The 16,149-nt window shown below is 33.1% G+C and overlaps 1 protein-coding gene and 1 non-coding gene across 2 annotated transcripts in view; both read left to right on the top strand.

The window, feature by feature from the left end:
• Window positions 1–357: 357 nt before the first annotated feature.
• Window positions 358–16,149, top strand: part of Smp_171590 (putative dual specificity protein phosphatase cdc14) — a gene marked incomplete at both ends in the record, with an annotated part of 55,857 nt that continues 40,065 nt past the window's right edge. The window contains 5 exons of the mRNA XM_018800004.1: window positions 358–433; window positions 6,188–6,278; window positions 6,373–6,448; window positions 6,501–6,593; window positions 6,654–6,733. Coding sequence (XP_018653861.1) covers window positions 358–433; window positions 6,188–6,278; window positions 6,373–6,448; window positions 6,501–6,593; window positions 6,654–6,733 — 416 coding nt within the window. The remainder of the gene's footprint in view (window positions 434–6,187; window positions 6,279–6,372; window positions 6,449–6,500; window positions 6,594–6,653; window positions 6,734–16,149) is intronic.
• Smp_tRNA_00738_Pseudo_TTG.1.1 lies at window positions 4,045–4,115 on the top strand. The gene has a single exon. It is a non-coding gene (tRNA).

Below are 16,149 nucleotides of genomic sequence, written 5' to 3'. Positions count from 1 at the left end.
TATCTGATGTGACTAGTAAGGTCACTCCTAGGGTTGTATAAGCATGTTTCAAGTCTTCTTTTTCATTTAGAGATCCAAAAATACATAGAACACCTAATTTTCAGGCTTTTTAGTCAAATGAAGGCATTCATAAGATTGAAAAATGGCTGCGTGATACACCACAAAGTTTTTTTGGATAGATTTTTGTCGACCATTCAAGGTCGTTCGTTAGCACTTTTCTAAAAAGGCTTCAACATATGCTTCAATTCCTTTCTAAGGGCTTATATCGTCCTTTGGGGATTAGGACTGTTTTCATTTATATCATTTAGAGGCTGTTACATACGTAGATACTTCTTGATCCGGTAATATCGCAATTCAATGGTCCTAAAGCCGTATGATAAAAATGAAATCGATAATGAACGATTATTATCGGTTGCGTCATGTATAATTAGAGGTAAGTCTATAAGAGGCCTATCAAACTGGAAATCGTACACTTATAATGGATTTTGTGGGTGGTTCCGCCTGTTTAATGCATATTGTTGGATTATTTTCGTACAGTAAGTATGTTCTCGATCTCCTTTTTTATGGGGAAAATTTTGTTTGATTTAAGTAAAATTTGGGAGAATCAGCTATAGAAACTTTTGGAGAAATGGTTCAAAAACCCTGAGATTTCCTTAGTTCTGGGGAAAAATCCCCACAGTTTTGGGTAAACCCTCAAAATAATTTGGTGTTATTTGGGTTTTGCCCAATATTTCCACCGAATCTTATAACCCTTTGAGGTTTTCCCATAAAATGTTCCAAAACTTTGGGAAGGACTATCGTATTTCTTGCGAGTTTGAGGAAAATCCAAAAATTTACCCAAAGTTGCCCAAAATTTCCCCATGATAGTGATAATTGGGTTAATATACTTGTCTGATTTCGTCGTTGTTTCTGTGTTTATTTAACCATAAGTTATATTCGTACTTTTCCGAACAGCGATCCGTTTCGAAGCAAAGTTTTTTGCTAAATTAATTCGTGGATGTGATGCGATCACCAATAATGCCGAGCATATACCCTAAGACCAATGGTTTAGTACATTCTACAATTGCCTGTACCTCTTAGACTGAACATCAGTAAATATCAACGACCGGTATACAGTCCCTAAGGGGGAACTTATCTTTTGTCGAGTCTTAAATCGTCTTTACACCTCGTTTTTTTAACAAATGGAGTGTATAAACAAGTTTAAATTTGTACTTATATTATTCCTTTATAGAATTATTCTTTTTCAGTGTTTTAATGCGAAGACATTGGGGGACACTGGTCACTGTAACTAGCCAGCAATTCAGAAAGGTTATCTATTAATTTTAATGTGGTTGTGGGCTCACTTAAACTTGTAATTGGATATGAAAGTACCTAAGTAACTATGTGATCCCGGAACCAATCAGTCAGCTACAACGTGGGACCAGGCACATATATGTATCCGTCCAAGTTGCCATACCTCATTAGCACAACAAGTTGAATACCAAATTAATAGAAGTAGTTACTTCAATGGTAGTAATATATAAAAGAAAGATTGTGTATAGGGATATAATACAGGAAAAGAAAATTAGTTCGTAGAAAGAAAGGTCTAAAGTAATCTTAATCTCACAGTTTAGGGGAAGACAGAGAGTGTATACGCCCACACGATTGTGATCGACTCTGAGCCATGTCACCCAGAGTCTCCAACCATTGGTTACGATAATAGCGCGGACCCCAACCAAGTACTCTGCGTCTACCAACATTCCTCAGAATAGCCTTCAATCTTTTGTTAAGCATCAAAACGATTTCATCGTCAGTGAATATACATGTATGCTTTATAATTCGAATTTACCAGCTTGATATACTTCGAAGTTGTCCTATTTTCGTGGGCCATTGCCATATATGTATTCAGTCATATAAATATGTAGAAGATAATTGTGTCTTGTCCTGCATGTTCACACTGCAACAGCTGCATAAGTGTAATAAATTCTTTCAGTTTGAATTTTTGTGACAGGATTTTTAGCAGTGCTCAACGTTAATTTGTAGAGCCGACGATCCAAAGAAAACATTTCATGATTACAAAAGTTGGGATGCAACTTTTCTGATGAAGTGTTGAGGGTGGTAATTGTAAATTAGGTAACCGCATGCTTGTCCGTATTAGAACAAGGCATTAATGTGTGGTCGACCAATAAGATTTCCTCTGAAGTATTTCGAAAATTACCGATACACCGAGAGTTTTTCATTTCGGATTCTTGAAGAGCATCATATTTACCTATCCATATATCGAAAGCGTTTTGTCTCGGGTTGTTAAACATACCTTGAAGTTAAAGGCCGAATTTATCCCGCTGTGTTATTCACAAACACTATTATTCTCTTGGCGGGGACGTAACCGTTATTGCCTTCTAGTATCAGATGTGTTGTTCGATACTTTTAATATTGACATTATTACATAATTTTCCTTCTCTATTTTGTGCCAAAGACTGTCATTTTGTACAGTCCAGTTCTAGCTACATCATTACATCAAGCATAATTTGTGAAAAAAATTAATAAATATGTGAAATTTACTTAGATTAGTAAAATGCACAGACAAATAACTTTCAAGCTAATTATAAATAAAGAATACTTGTTTTCTGATCCTAAAAAATTGTCTTATAGAGAGTTTAATATTATCAATCTTATGACAATAAATAACACCTTTTAGGATAGATTTGAAGTATCAAAAATGCCATGAATAACCTTACATTTTGACAGGTCTTTGAATACGTGATGTCAAGAATAAATTTATTATTGTTTATAGTTGTAGTTGAGAAATTCTACAATTTCTTTCAGACGTTTTATAAAATCTACCTTTAATTTAGGTAAACCCTACTTCAAAGCTTTGACTCCGAGCCTCTATTTGTAGCTGTCGTGCAGTGGTTGTTTAGACAACCATAGTGTTTTTATGTTGTGACTATTTCAGAATATCAATTGACAGTATAAATTGGGATGTAAATTAGTGTTATGTGTGTTAATTAAGTTAACACTAATCATTTCAGCAAAAAATTCTTCTACTCTGATACTTCTCTAATTCTATTGCTTTAGTTTGTGCATTCTATCGTCTTTTTATTTTAATTAACTCACGAGATACTTGGATGCAGGCCACAGTCTGTGTTGGCTAATAGTACGGCCCAGTTACGCTGGCTAAAGTAGGTTTATCGGAGTTTAAACCTATGGTCGAAAGTCGAATGGCTTAACCACTAAGTAAATATTTATCTAATAAATTAGCGAATCGGATAATGCATTATTTTCATCTTTCGGTAGATGAAATGTACCATGGTTTATCCCATAAGTCTTTTGACTACTTACTTTGGATAAAGGGTGATTTACAGTGCTACGGAATCTTTTTAACTTTTTTTGACGTTTCCTAATTGAAAAGAAAGTTCTTAGTTATGTCTCATACACAGTGGAACGGGTTTTGGGAAATTGACTGACATAAGTTTCAAATATGTAAGTACTCTGGCGTTTGCTCAGTGTTTCTCGTATGAAGCTATAGCCTAGCAGTTTCGTCTCTCTATCCATAAACACTGGGTTTTAGGTTCACTTTCTGTTCCATTTTTCTTTTGCAAGACAGACCTCTGGAATATTAGCACACCGTATGAACTTGACAGTTTACCTCAAAAATTCTCGGTCATTTCTTTCATTAGTTTTTAAGAAATGTGCTGAAAGTTGCATGTTTGTGATTTTCCCATATGTTATTCTAAACTATCTAGATTATTATATTTTTAATTCATAATGAGTGATTTTTTTTCTCAATTAAGATTTAACGAATTGAGAATTTGATATTATAAGGTATTTGGATCGAAGCAGACAAGCCCTCAGCAGTGTTACATTTTCATAAATACTGTCAGCACAAAGTAAAGGTCATGTAAAACAATAAGTCAATACTCGTGTGTAACTGCAAAATAAATACCTAGTAGTCCAGATTTTCTGGTTTGTGTCTGAGTGTTGCTTAGCAATGGGAAGATTCAAGTCAACAATATCACGTGGACTTAAACTTCACCCCACTGCACAAGCAGGTGGCTATCAGGGCTCAGTAGCTAAGTGTATAACGCGTTGGCGTTTGAAGCGAACGGTACTGGGTTCGAGTCCCAGAGTGGGCATGAAGTCTGAGATTCAGGGAAATCCAGCTGAAGGATCTCAACTAGGATGAAGCGCGCGTCCTCGATCCTACTGCTAGCCACTATTCATCTTTGCTTATGTGTGGAAATTGTTATGAATACGAAAGCAACTAGCAAAAGCATTGAATAAATGGCCTAGTAAACGCCACTGTGAATACACAACAAACTTTAAGTAAAGTACTTTTATTTAATGAACACAGTAAAACTAATGTTATTAAGTGCGAAAAACAATACAACTCAGTGCACTTAAAATACTTTTGTGTGCGATTATATCCAGTAAGGGATAAACTATTATCGTTTGGCATTTGTTTAATATTCAAATTTAAAGATTGTGGGAACGAGCTCTCTGTTTCAATCTCCAGCACATATATACCCCCACAGGAGTATACCTTTTTACTAATATATGATTTTAAGCACCATTTAGCAATTCATTAAAATGTGTCTGATTAAAAAATTATGGATTACTTTCGATTATTTTGAAATAATATTTCCTTCATAAACGATTAGGTTTATACGAGTAATCTTTCCTGTTGTCTCGTGCATAGAAATGTTAAGAACATGAAACTGTTATTAATGGACTTTTGGTTCACGTCATGGTAGGTGATCATACAATCATCAAATTTTAAATTTGATCAACATTGTGGATGGTGATTATTTGATTGTAGCGATAAAAGCATTGCATTTTGTTTCGAAATTTTGTTTGTGCTAAATTTTTTAACAGAATAATGAAACGCTATTATAAACTCCTACGTTAGTCAGGGTCTGTTAGATTAAAAGTGTCATACATAGTTCGGTCATATTAACGAAATATCTTAACTACTAATGCCTGTCTTTGAAGACTTCACATAGGGTGTTATTTAACTATATCATTTTCTTAAATTACTTGTCTCAAAGGAGGTCTAATGATAAACACAATCTTATGTATCTCTATATGTAAATAAAGATTCTAAACTTCGAGGATGGAAAACTCAAACTCAGAAATATGCGTATGTACATTACATTTTTTTTACTGAAGCAAAATGATGCAAGTGTTTTACTGCTTCAAATTCTGGACGTGTTTTCGCACTTTTATACGTTATTCAGTTTTCAGCTGGCATATCTCTTTATTTTTCTTTCTACATACTTAAATGGTGTCGACATTTTGATGGTCAATGACCAAAGTTCCATTTTCTTTGATCGTGTAATATGTGTTGATGTTTAAGAGTGGTTAGCGGACAATCTGGGCTGTTGGATAAGCAGTGAGTTGCTTACTGTGTACGGAAAATATATCGGATATCTTTGCTATTTCATAACTGGTGACAATGAAAAACATGAAGGCAGCAAACCACAAATAAAATCGAAAGAACAAACTGATCCAAGATTCGTGGAATAGCTAAGAAGCTCATATCAGCATGAAATAGGATGTGATGAAATTCTGGAGAAAGACAATAAACACTCCGCAGCCAAATCATGTCTTTGTGAACTTGATGATACTAAAATCTTGTAATTTTCATATACGACTTGGGTTAACAAACGATAATCAAGCCTTCTGTGTCCTTGCCCAAATCTTGACGATGATCAGGTTATCAAAAATGATGCAATTCGTCAAACAAGTTAGATTGTTTATACCCCTAGTTATTGAATCCAACACAGACAAAGTTTAGGTTGACAGCCTATACTTTTTTATTTTATTAAAAAATGTTAAACGAACAAAGTTTTACCAAATAATTCTATTTATAGGATTCTAAAGTTCTGATTTTTCTTTAGCTTCTTTGCTTACCATTTCAATCAGCCTTAAAAGAAATACGAGTAAGCTAAAGTTTTTATTTCTCAACAGAACCAATAGTTTGGATTTACGTTATTTTTAAAGTCGTCCAGATAAAAGTTCTGACAATGTTATAATGAATCAAAAGGCCCATATTTCAAAGGTATCCTGTATTTTCTCTGATACCAACAAAAGTTTCCGTATCGCTTTAAGTTGTCACATCATCAGTTAGAATTAATAATCTAATGTTTAGTCTACATCATCTTCAAAAAATTATTTTCTGTTATGTTTCTGTTTCTGTTCCTTTTAGATCGTCTTTATTTCCTATCTTGCAAAACTCCACCAAGAAGTAATTCCTCCATTCATTTCTTTTCCATTGATGAAGAATTATGTTATGAAAAGTATGTTGTAGTTTAAGCTAATCATATTACTATTATCACTATTATTGTTATTGTTATTATCATTATTATTATTATTACTATCCATTTTTATCAGTTTTTATGCAGATTTCGGTCCACTGAGTCTTGGTCAACTATACAAATACTGTAGTAAACTAAACAAAAAGCTCAAGGTAACAATTATTGAAAAGCTTACATTATTCCTATATTTTTCCTTTATATCAGTCTGGTAGTTTAAACGAAAAGAAAATTGCACACTTTACATCACATGATTCTCGTAAACGAGCGAATGCTGCGTTTCTCATCGGAAGTTTTCAGGTACACATTGAAATTTGAAAAAAGATATATGTATATATATATTTGTACATAATTTACTAGATCATATATTTGGGACGTACACCAGAAGAAGCGTATAAACATTTAACTTTAAATGATAATCGACCATTTCTCCCTTTTCGGTAAGTTTGTAAAAGAGGTGAGTTTTGTACGGTATGATGGGTACAACAGATGATATATATATATATATATATATATATAAGTTGTATATATATATATAAGTATATATATATATGTATATATATATGTATATGTATATGTATATGTATATATATATGTATATATATATAAGTTGTATGTAAACTTAGGACTAAGTGTTACGGTTAGAAAATAGAATTTAGAGGTAGGAATTGAGGTTAGTATTTAGGGTTAGAGTTAGAACGGTGGAATGCATTTTAGCCATGTAGATTCATGCTTCTAAAAGTGGTTTTGAATCCGGTCTTGAAATGTGCATATGTATTCGCTTTTGTACATAGATGTTTAGTTTATCAACATCAAATGATACATAGACACACCGAATTACAGAATTTACACAAGTTATCTTTATTTAACAAAGAAGTCAATTCAGTAAAATGAACGTGAATTCGTCATTTAATGATTGATAATAGTAGTTAATAGTTCAAAATAATAAGCACTTTAAGTAAAATGAATTTTAACTAAACTTCTAAAACACTTGTGAGATTTGTGGTCATTAGGACTACTTAAAGGGAACACCCATGATTTGCACTGCTTACATTTTATACGGTCAGTTCGTTGGCTATAAATTAGTTCTTTCGTGTTGTTGAGGCACATACACTTTGAGTTGTTAACTAATATTGCCGTTTCGCTATTTTATTTATGGCCCTATGTTTGATAAAAATGTTTATTTTCTTATTACTAAGTCAGTTGTACGTAGAGAGATGATCAGATTAATATCTAGTTAGAAATTAAATATGACATTTTATTTAGTTGAGTGTTAAATACTTAGTTCATTTTATCTTCATACATTAATTAATTAATTGTATTCAAATGATCACTAATTAAACACTTGAGTACTGAATACAAACATAGATTTAAATTCTCAGAGTAATTTTGATAAATAATAACAAATGCTAAAAATTGAAAAAAAGCGATAATAAACTGGAAGGTTTTTCTGAGTTGAGATTGATTTTTAAAAAAAAATTATTTTTTCACAGACATATTTCTTTAAATTAGGTGTCATTTAAACTTTTGAAACATGGTATATAGCTAATGTGTGAAATGTTTCTCCTTGAAAATTTTACTATATATTTCACATATGACACATGAATAAAACGTATGACATTAATAAAAAATTTTCGTCGTTGAAAAAACTGTGACATATGCCATTTATCAAATATAAAGTTGTAGACTCATAGAGAAAGATGATCAGTCAGAAAAAAATATCACAACCGGGTATACTCAGTCAATCAGCTACAACGTAGGACCAGGCACATATATGCATCGGTCCAAGTAGCCATGCCTCATTAGCACAACAAATTGAATACCAAATTAATAGAAGTAGTTACTTCAATGGTAGTAATATATAAAAGAAAGATTGTGTATAGGGATATAATACAGGAAAAGAAAATTAGTTCGTAGAAAGAAAGGTCTAAAGTAATCTTAATCTCACAGTTTAGGGGAAGACAGAGAGTGTATACGCCCACACGATTGTGATCGACTCTGAGCCATGTCACCCAGAGTCTCCAACCATTGGTTACGATAATAGCGCGGACCCCAACCAAGTACTCTGCATCTACCAACATGGCTCATACTAGAAGTTAATGACTTCCAGCACTGACGCCACGTTTTGGTTTGGCCGCCCCTAACTTTCTTCCAACCAACCGGGTATACTAATATTGAAGAATGAAAAATTGACTTAGTTTCACTTGAAATTAGTGTTATCGTCATATGAACAATTAAAAATATAAGTGCATTTGTTAAGAAAGTACAAAATCACCTGGTGATTATTATTGTACTAGAATCGCATATATATATATATATATATATATATATAAGTCCTCTCTGTGTGACTTTATAGCTGTGAAATATAGTTTATGAAAGTAAAAGTCATGGGTAGGACATATAGTTTTGATCGTAGGTGTCTTCGAACACATCTCTCGCGTATCGATAAATGTTGATGTTAAACTCAGTATTTGATAGAGTTGGGAAGTCAATTGGTTAGGTTGTATATCTTTATCGATTGAGGTGGTTAAAACATGCATTACGTATGCCGAACCACCCCTATCTCAGCATGAGGTGTTTATTGGTGTACGGTGAAGTTGAAAGAATGCTCATAGAGACCAAAAAAGTACATTTCATCAGTCTTTGGAGTCAAAAACTATTGGTCTTGGCCATGTTGATAGTACAAAATATCTAGTTGAAGTTCACGTGTTAATCATTACCAGTAGTGGTTGAAGACATTGGGTTGCATGAATTGGAATCGTTTACAATTGTTCAGGTACATCCCCTCTTTATCCTTCTTTAGATTTTTAGTTCCATTATTTCTTCACATCCACCTTTAAATCCTGTCTCCCATTTTTCTCGTTGTTCTGACACTGTGTGGCAACTTAGGTTGATGAATATTCGCTCCAGACTTTGCAGTGATTATGACTGACTGATTTCGCCTTCCTGGTTCGAAATAATATATGGAACCATTGCAGTAATATTTGACTTTATGTGACTGCGTGATGTAGACAGATAAACTGTTCCTCAATTTCCACCACAAAAATAAATGGAATAGTTAATATTATTTCGTTTTTTTCTTGTCAGTTAAAAATGATTCTGGGTTGCCTATGAAATAGACAGTGACCTCTTGTAAACATTAAAATGTTAACCAACTTTTGAAAGAAAAGCATGATGATTTATTAACTGGAAACAACATTTGACAATAAAAAAAGAGACCTATTGTGTCATTGAAGAACAAAGAAGACAATTCAGCTAATAAAATTTTCCTTTCGACGATTTCATTTACTTAAGCTGTACAATATAGTTAGTTTTATTTGCTAAAACAGTATTCTGTAGTAATATAGAATAATGTCAAATGTTTAAAGAACTTAAAGTGGTATACTGCCAAGAAACAGGTATTAAAGGGAAGTTATGTAATAATCGGCTGGTGAAAAGGTTGTGAAGTGATAATAATTGTCTGCTTGGTAGCTATTAAGGACAGAATAATTAGGACTTGTACTTACTTACTAACTTACGCCTAATACCCCTCGTGGAGGAGCACAGACTGCATACCAGCATTCTCTATTGAACTCTACCTTGAGCAATCCTTTCCGGTTGTTTCCCGTTGCTACTCACCCTTTTGATGCCTGCTGCCAATTTCCTGTTTAGTGTGTTCTCTAGTCTTCCGCTTTTTCGTTTCCCTTTAGAATTCCAAGTTGGCACTTGCTTCTCGATGCAGTTTGATGGTTTCCGCAGTGTATGTTCTATCCACTTCCATCGTCTTTTTTCAATTTCCTCTTCAGCTGGAACCTCGTTTGTTCTCTCGTACGATAGATTGTTTCTGATGGTATCTGGTCAACAGACATTGAGTATCTTGCTTAGACAATTGTTTGCAAATAATTGTACCATTTTGATGATGGTTGTAGTATTTTTCCAAGTTTCAGTTCCATACAATAGAACTATCCTGACGTTCATATTGAAGATTCTGACTTTGAAGTTGGCTGAAAGTTGTTTCGAGTTACATATGTTCTTGAACTGTAGGAATTCTGCTCTTGCTTTGCCAGTCCTTGTCTTCACATCTACATCATATTCCTCTTGTTTACCAATGATGCTGTCCAGGAACATGAACGTTTCCAACTCGTCCAGAGCTCCATCAAATGTAATTTGGTTGATGCTCTGTGTTGCTTTTTAGGACCTTGCTTTTTCCCTTATATATGTTTAAACCTACTGCTGCTACATTGAATGTCTACACCTGCGGATTGGGTTGGTGTTCTCCGTGTTGTATTTGAGGATCCTGGTTTTCCCCCGTATATGTTGAGGCTACTGATGCAGAGGCTGCTGCTACACTAGTTGTTTTCATCTACATTTGTTGATGTGCATGGGATAGAAGAGCTAGTCCATCTGCAAAGACCAAATCATATAGCTGCATCCAAGCTGTCCATTGTATTCGGTGCCTTCCCTGAGGTATAGAGGTCTTCATAATCCAGTCGACTATCAGATGAAATAAGAAGGGAGAGAGTAATCAGCCTTGTCTGTCTGTAGTCCTCACTTGGAATGCATCTGTCAGCTGTCTCTCATGCACGACTTTGCAGTGTAGTCCATTGTATGAATTCCGGGTGATAATGGCGATCTCCTCAGGTACACTATAGTGTCGAAGAAGGTTCCATAAGGTTTTCCTATCCACACTGTCAAATGCTTTCTCATAGTCAAGTAAGTTGATGTATAGTGACTGATTCCATTCAATTGATTGTCCAACGATGATTCTTAGTGTCGCGATTTGGTCTGTACACAACCGATCTTTACGGAATCCGGCCTGTTGATGTCGAAGCTGGGTTTATACTGAGTCTTCCATCCGGTTCAGCAACACTGTTGAAAACCCTTCCTGGTACTGACCTTACTGTGATGCCTCTTTTGTTGTCACATTTGCTCAGATTTCCTTTCTTCGGCATTTTGATGAGGTATCCTTCTTCCAAGTTTGTCAGTGGCAGTTGTGCTTCCTTCCAAATCTTTCTGAATAGAATGTGGTGCATGTTTGCAGGTACTTAATTGTCTGACTTCATTTCTTCATCTGGTATAGTCAGGTCCTGCTGCTTCCCCACTCTCCACTTTTCTGATGGATATGATGATTTCTTCGATCGTTGGAGTGACATCTATAGGAAGGTCTGCGTGTGCTGCTTCGATGTCCGGTAGATTCATGGAGCTGGCTTATCCAAGAGTTCCTAGAAGTGTTCTACTCATCTGTTCTTAAATCTCAGTGATTGGATTACCTTTTTTGACTTTGACTAATCACTCTGGTTTACCATATTCATCTGCTAGCTTCTTCGTAGTATCACGTAGTTGTTTCATATTTCCTTCTCTTGCAGCATTTTCCCCTGTTGTTGCTAGGTCTTCGACGTATTTCTGCTTGTCAGCTCTAATGCTCTTTTTCACTTGCTTGTTTGTTTCTTTATATTCAGCTTGTGCTTGACTTTGACTGTTCTTGTTCATCTGTTGTTAATTGCTGTCTTCTCATTCTTCCTTTCTTGAATCTTGACGAGGATTTCGATAGAGACCCATTCTTCATGATAATGCTTTTCGGGGCCCAGAACCTCCCGACACGTCGATGTCAGTGCTTCTTTATTCGATTTTTAAATGTCTTCGACAGTATTTTCTTCTCTGAGTAGATTTTGGTAAGGCTTGGATCCTGATGGCGATAGCTATCTTGAATTAATTAATTAAATGTTGTAATAAATGCTAATTAATAATTTCGAAATAATTAGAAAAGAGTAAAAATAATAAAATAAAAATTTATGGATTATGTAAATAGAGGTTAAGATCATGGGAGAATGGGTGACTGGACATGTTGTTTTTATATGCAAAGGTTAGGCTTAAACTGTCAGATGATATAATAACAGCTGTGTCTGCCAAAAAATCCTTTTAAACTCATCTGATCCACATAAAATAAATCTTAGTGTAGGCTGTTAAAAATGGAGCAAATTAGTTTACTGAACTACAGAACGTCCTAAAACCATTGGAATTTTAAAGTACTGTAATGTTATACTACTTGCAATAGCTTGGATCAGTGAAAATACTTATGTATATATGAAAATAAAACAACATAACTCAATAACCTTGTGGAGATTATTCTGGTATTAAAAAATATGTAATTAACGAGGATTATTCTGATGGACATCGCAATAAGAATTATACGTTTTATAACTTGAAACTCATTCACTGAAAGTCGGTTGTCTGTCTATACTCCTCGTCCTTCCAATCAGTAGATGTTTTGTTTCACCAGAATACTCTAAAATAAATAAAGTGTCTTTGATTTTGTAAGTTATATACTTTTTTCTCACAGATGGTTTATCTTTTTATTATAATAATAAACCAAATGAACCTGAGTATCAGCATTTGTATAACTTGTATTTTGATGCATAGCTTTTGTACCTTCTAGCCGTTCTTTTTCATAAAATTCATATTATGTCCTGATACAATTTTTGACTAGATTGAGCTTTTTGTTAATTATCTTTTAACCAATGCCTTAAAGGAGATGGGCCTCAAAAGCCAAACTTCACATTGGCACAGTCTGTACTGAAAGTTTATAGTGTATTCGAATGCCCGATTCACTTATACGACGAGATATTGCAATAGTTTTCTAACAAATATTGATGAGATTTTTGAAACATTGATTTTAGAAGTCTTAAGACGGTTTACCTCCAGCAGCTTTCGTTTTAGATGCAATTAAGCTTTTATTGAAACTGAATGATAAAAGCACACAAGTGACGAGCGGGCTCTTTTATTTCTTATAGACAATTTTTTTTGAGGCAAATCAAATATGTTTTAGCAGTGTTAAATGTTGCCAGGCAGTAGGAAATATACTTTGGACACAGATTTCTTATTTGATAAGAAGATAAGTTAAGAAGATAAATCTACAATCTTGAGATAGTTAATAATTTCCATAAGATTCTAACCATCACCATTCTGTATCAACGTTATCTTTTTATTTTAAATTGTAACCTGCAATATTTTTTTATCACTATTACTAGTACATGATTTCTCAATTGGATTTATTCTCACGATATTCATTTCTTTTTACTTTGGACATATTTTTGATGAATCACTGAAAAAATTGTTTTTCTCCTTTAAACAATAAGTTGTTATAATGATTACTTATAAATGTTGAATGATATAACTTAGCATAGCAGTTAAATTGATGTCCTTACCTCCACTAGTAACTGATTGTGGTCACTTCTGTCATAATAGTCGAGATGAAATTTTCTCCATAATATAAGCATAATTTCATGTTTGTATACATATTTTCATGGAATTTAACAACATCACATGTTCTTAATTTTACAAATTCATCATGGATTTTGTATGGTAAATATACATTTTCTAAAGATCATTGATCATTGTGGTGAAAATTTGTAATTGTCATTACTCTTATTTATTTTTGACAATATCAGTTATATTGATATCAGATTCATCAGCATGAAGATAGTTAATTAATCTTTATTTGAACACGCACCATTTACAGATTTATTGTGCTGTTTCAGACATTTATCTATTTACATGTTTTCTGTTAATTCATTTCAACCTAAATATCTTATAGTTGAATAGTCTAAATTTTTACTTTCTCCTAAATCACAACAATAATCAATCGAATTTGTCATTTTTGTTTTCGTTATTTGTTGGAAAATTATATGTTTTTAACTTTAGAATTTCAGCTAATATTATTTTATTGTTGATGATACTATTTGAACGACATAAGTTTAGATATTAATTCAATTTAAGTAGATCATTTAATAGATTAATAATAAATTAATTAATTCTAGTTATACCGAATCAATTGAAGTTATCATATTTCCAGTTTCTATTTTCAAATTTAAAAATTCGGCGGATCAATAATTCATCAATATTTACCTTATTATTAATTATTAAATTTTTTATGTACGAAAGTTCATCATATATTGATTCTGAAGGAGTAATAATACAAAGAAAATTACCATGTATATGTATGTTACATGATACTGAAAAGAACACTACATAGGTCTCGAATTATTTGAATAATCTAATGATTTGATTGTAAAATGGTTTAGAAAATAAGCAGTCTAATGAAATCTTATTGACTGATTGCATATATGTATATATCGGTTTGATCTTTATGAACAAAATAATAAGACTCAGTAGATCGATTACTATTAATTACTTCAAACGGTATTTTGAGGTTGGTTTTTTTTTGATACTACTGAAATCATTCGCTTTATACAGAACAACAAGATATGAAGCACGTATATATGTGTATCAGAGAGACGCTTTTAAAAAAAATCTCAATCACAAAAATTTTTTTAAGCAAATTTAAAGAAGTATATTATTTTTGAGTTAAAATAGTTCATTTAAGTTAAATATATAGTATCTGTGTTGTTTTACATTCAATTAAAAATTTTACAGGTCTTCTGTTTATCATGCGATTATTTTGTTTGATGTAGATTGATTTGTTTGCTAGCCAGATCAAAATAGTTCAAGCATCGAATAACCAATTAGCATATTTAGGGAATAGATTATCAGAAGTATACTGAGACAAATTTGGCTTTCACAATATAAACTCTAAGACTGTATGAACGTGTCTAAAAGAAATTTAACATACAACTTGCGAAAGATATCTCTTGAATAGATGAAAGATGAAGTTTGGTCCAGTTATTTAGGGTAATAGTTTCTTAGTGAATTTCTAATGGGAACCATTTACCAGAATCATGTGTGTTAGAAAGTTAAACCACATTGAATCCTAAGTCACACTAGTGAACAACTTAACTACTCATGAATGCTTTTGTGTAAAATCGTTATTTAAAAAAGTTAAAGATACATTACATTATATAACTTTTCTGAGGAAATAAGAACTAATTTCTAAATTTCTTCGAAAAATAATGAACATTTATGAAATGTTAGAAACTACCTATGTAACTCATTGTCAAACCTCAAATTGTCTTTTAAAGCAAAAAAAACACTTTTATTTCATATAAAAAGTTTCTCGGCTGTTACAGTTAGATCATCGAAACTATTTGAATTCAGGATAATTTACAAACCTGTAAAATTCTCTTTATTAAATATTATACAGTCTGTTGGACACAATAAGAGAAGAAGGTTATTATGAACTTTGAAATAATCTGCTACAATTAATCGAAAGATTATGCTCAATAAATTAACTACCGTTTGCAATTTTACGAATATCACTTCATTGTTACATATTATAAATGAACACATTCAGATTTGGGGATACGAATTCCAATGAAAAATTCAAAGCTTTTAATTGAAGGTGTTCCGGTCAATGAGTAGTTTTTATTCATCAGTTAACAATACTCATAATCTACAAATATAAGGTCAGAGTTCAAGTCTACAAAACCAATTAATTAATAATATTTGTGCATGTTATATTAAAAGATCTGTTGATGACAAGTAGTTAGATTAAAAGTTATTCGTAACTATTGATAATTACGTAATGATGTTTTTATTTGCTTATAATATCACTCACTTGTCAGAAATATTGAAGTGGATTATATTATCGCAGTTTTTGATAATCTGAGTAATTTAGTGGTCGAGTTTATGAGTCATTTAAAGCTAGACCACCATGGAGAACCTGGAAGCACTAACCAGCCGCTTCGTCCTAGTATGGGACTCCTCAGCAGCGAGAATCCACGATCTCGCTGCGGGATTTGAACGCAGGACTTTCGGTCTTGTGCGCGGATGCTTAACCCGTAGACCACTAAGCTGGTTGGCATCCAGCGGTGTTAATGTCTAACTTCAACGAATTCACAACTTTGCGCCACCGTCCACCATTGTCTTCAGTGAGTTACTATCTCACAACAGACCCGATTGAACTCCAATGGTCACAGCTTCT

Source organism: Schistosoma mansoni, chromosome W (genome assembly GCF_000237925.1).
Source record: "Schistosoma mansoni strain Puerto Rico chromosome W, complete genome".
Lineage (NCBI taxonomy): Eukaryota > Metazoa > Platyhelminthes > Trematoda > Strigeidida > Schistosomatidae > Schistosoma > Schistosoma mansoni.
The sequence above is the reverse complement of the archived record's forward strand: the minus strand, read 5'-3'. Positions and strand labels throughout refer to the sequence as shown.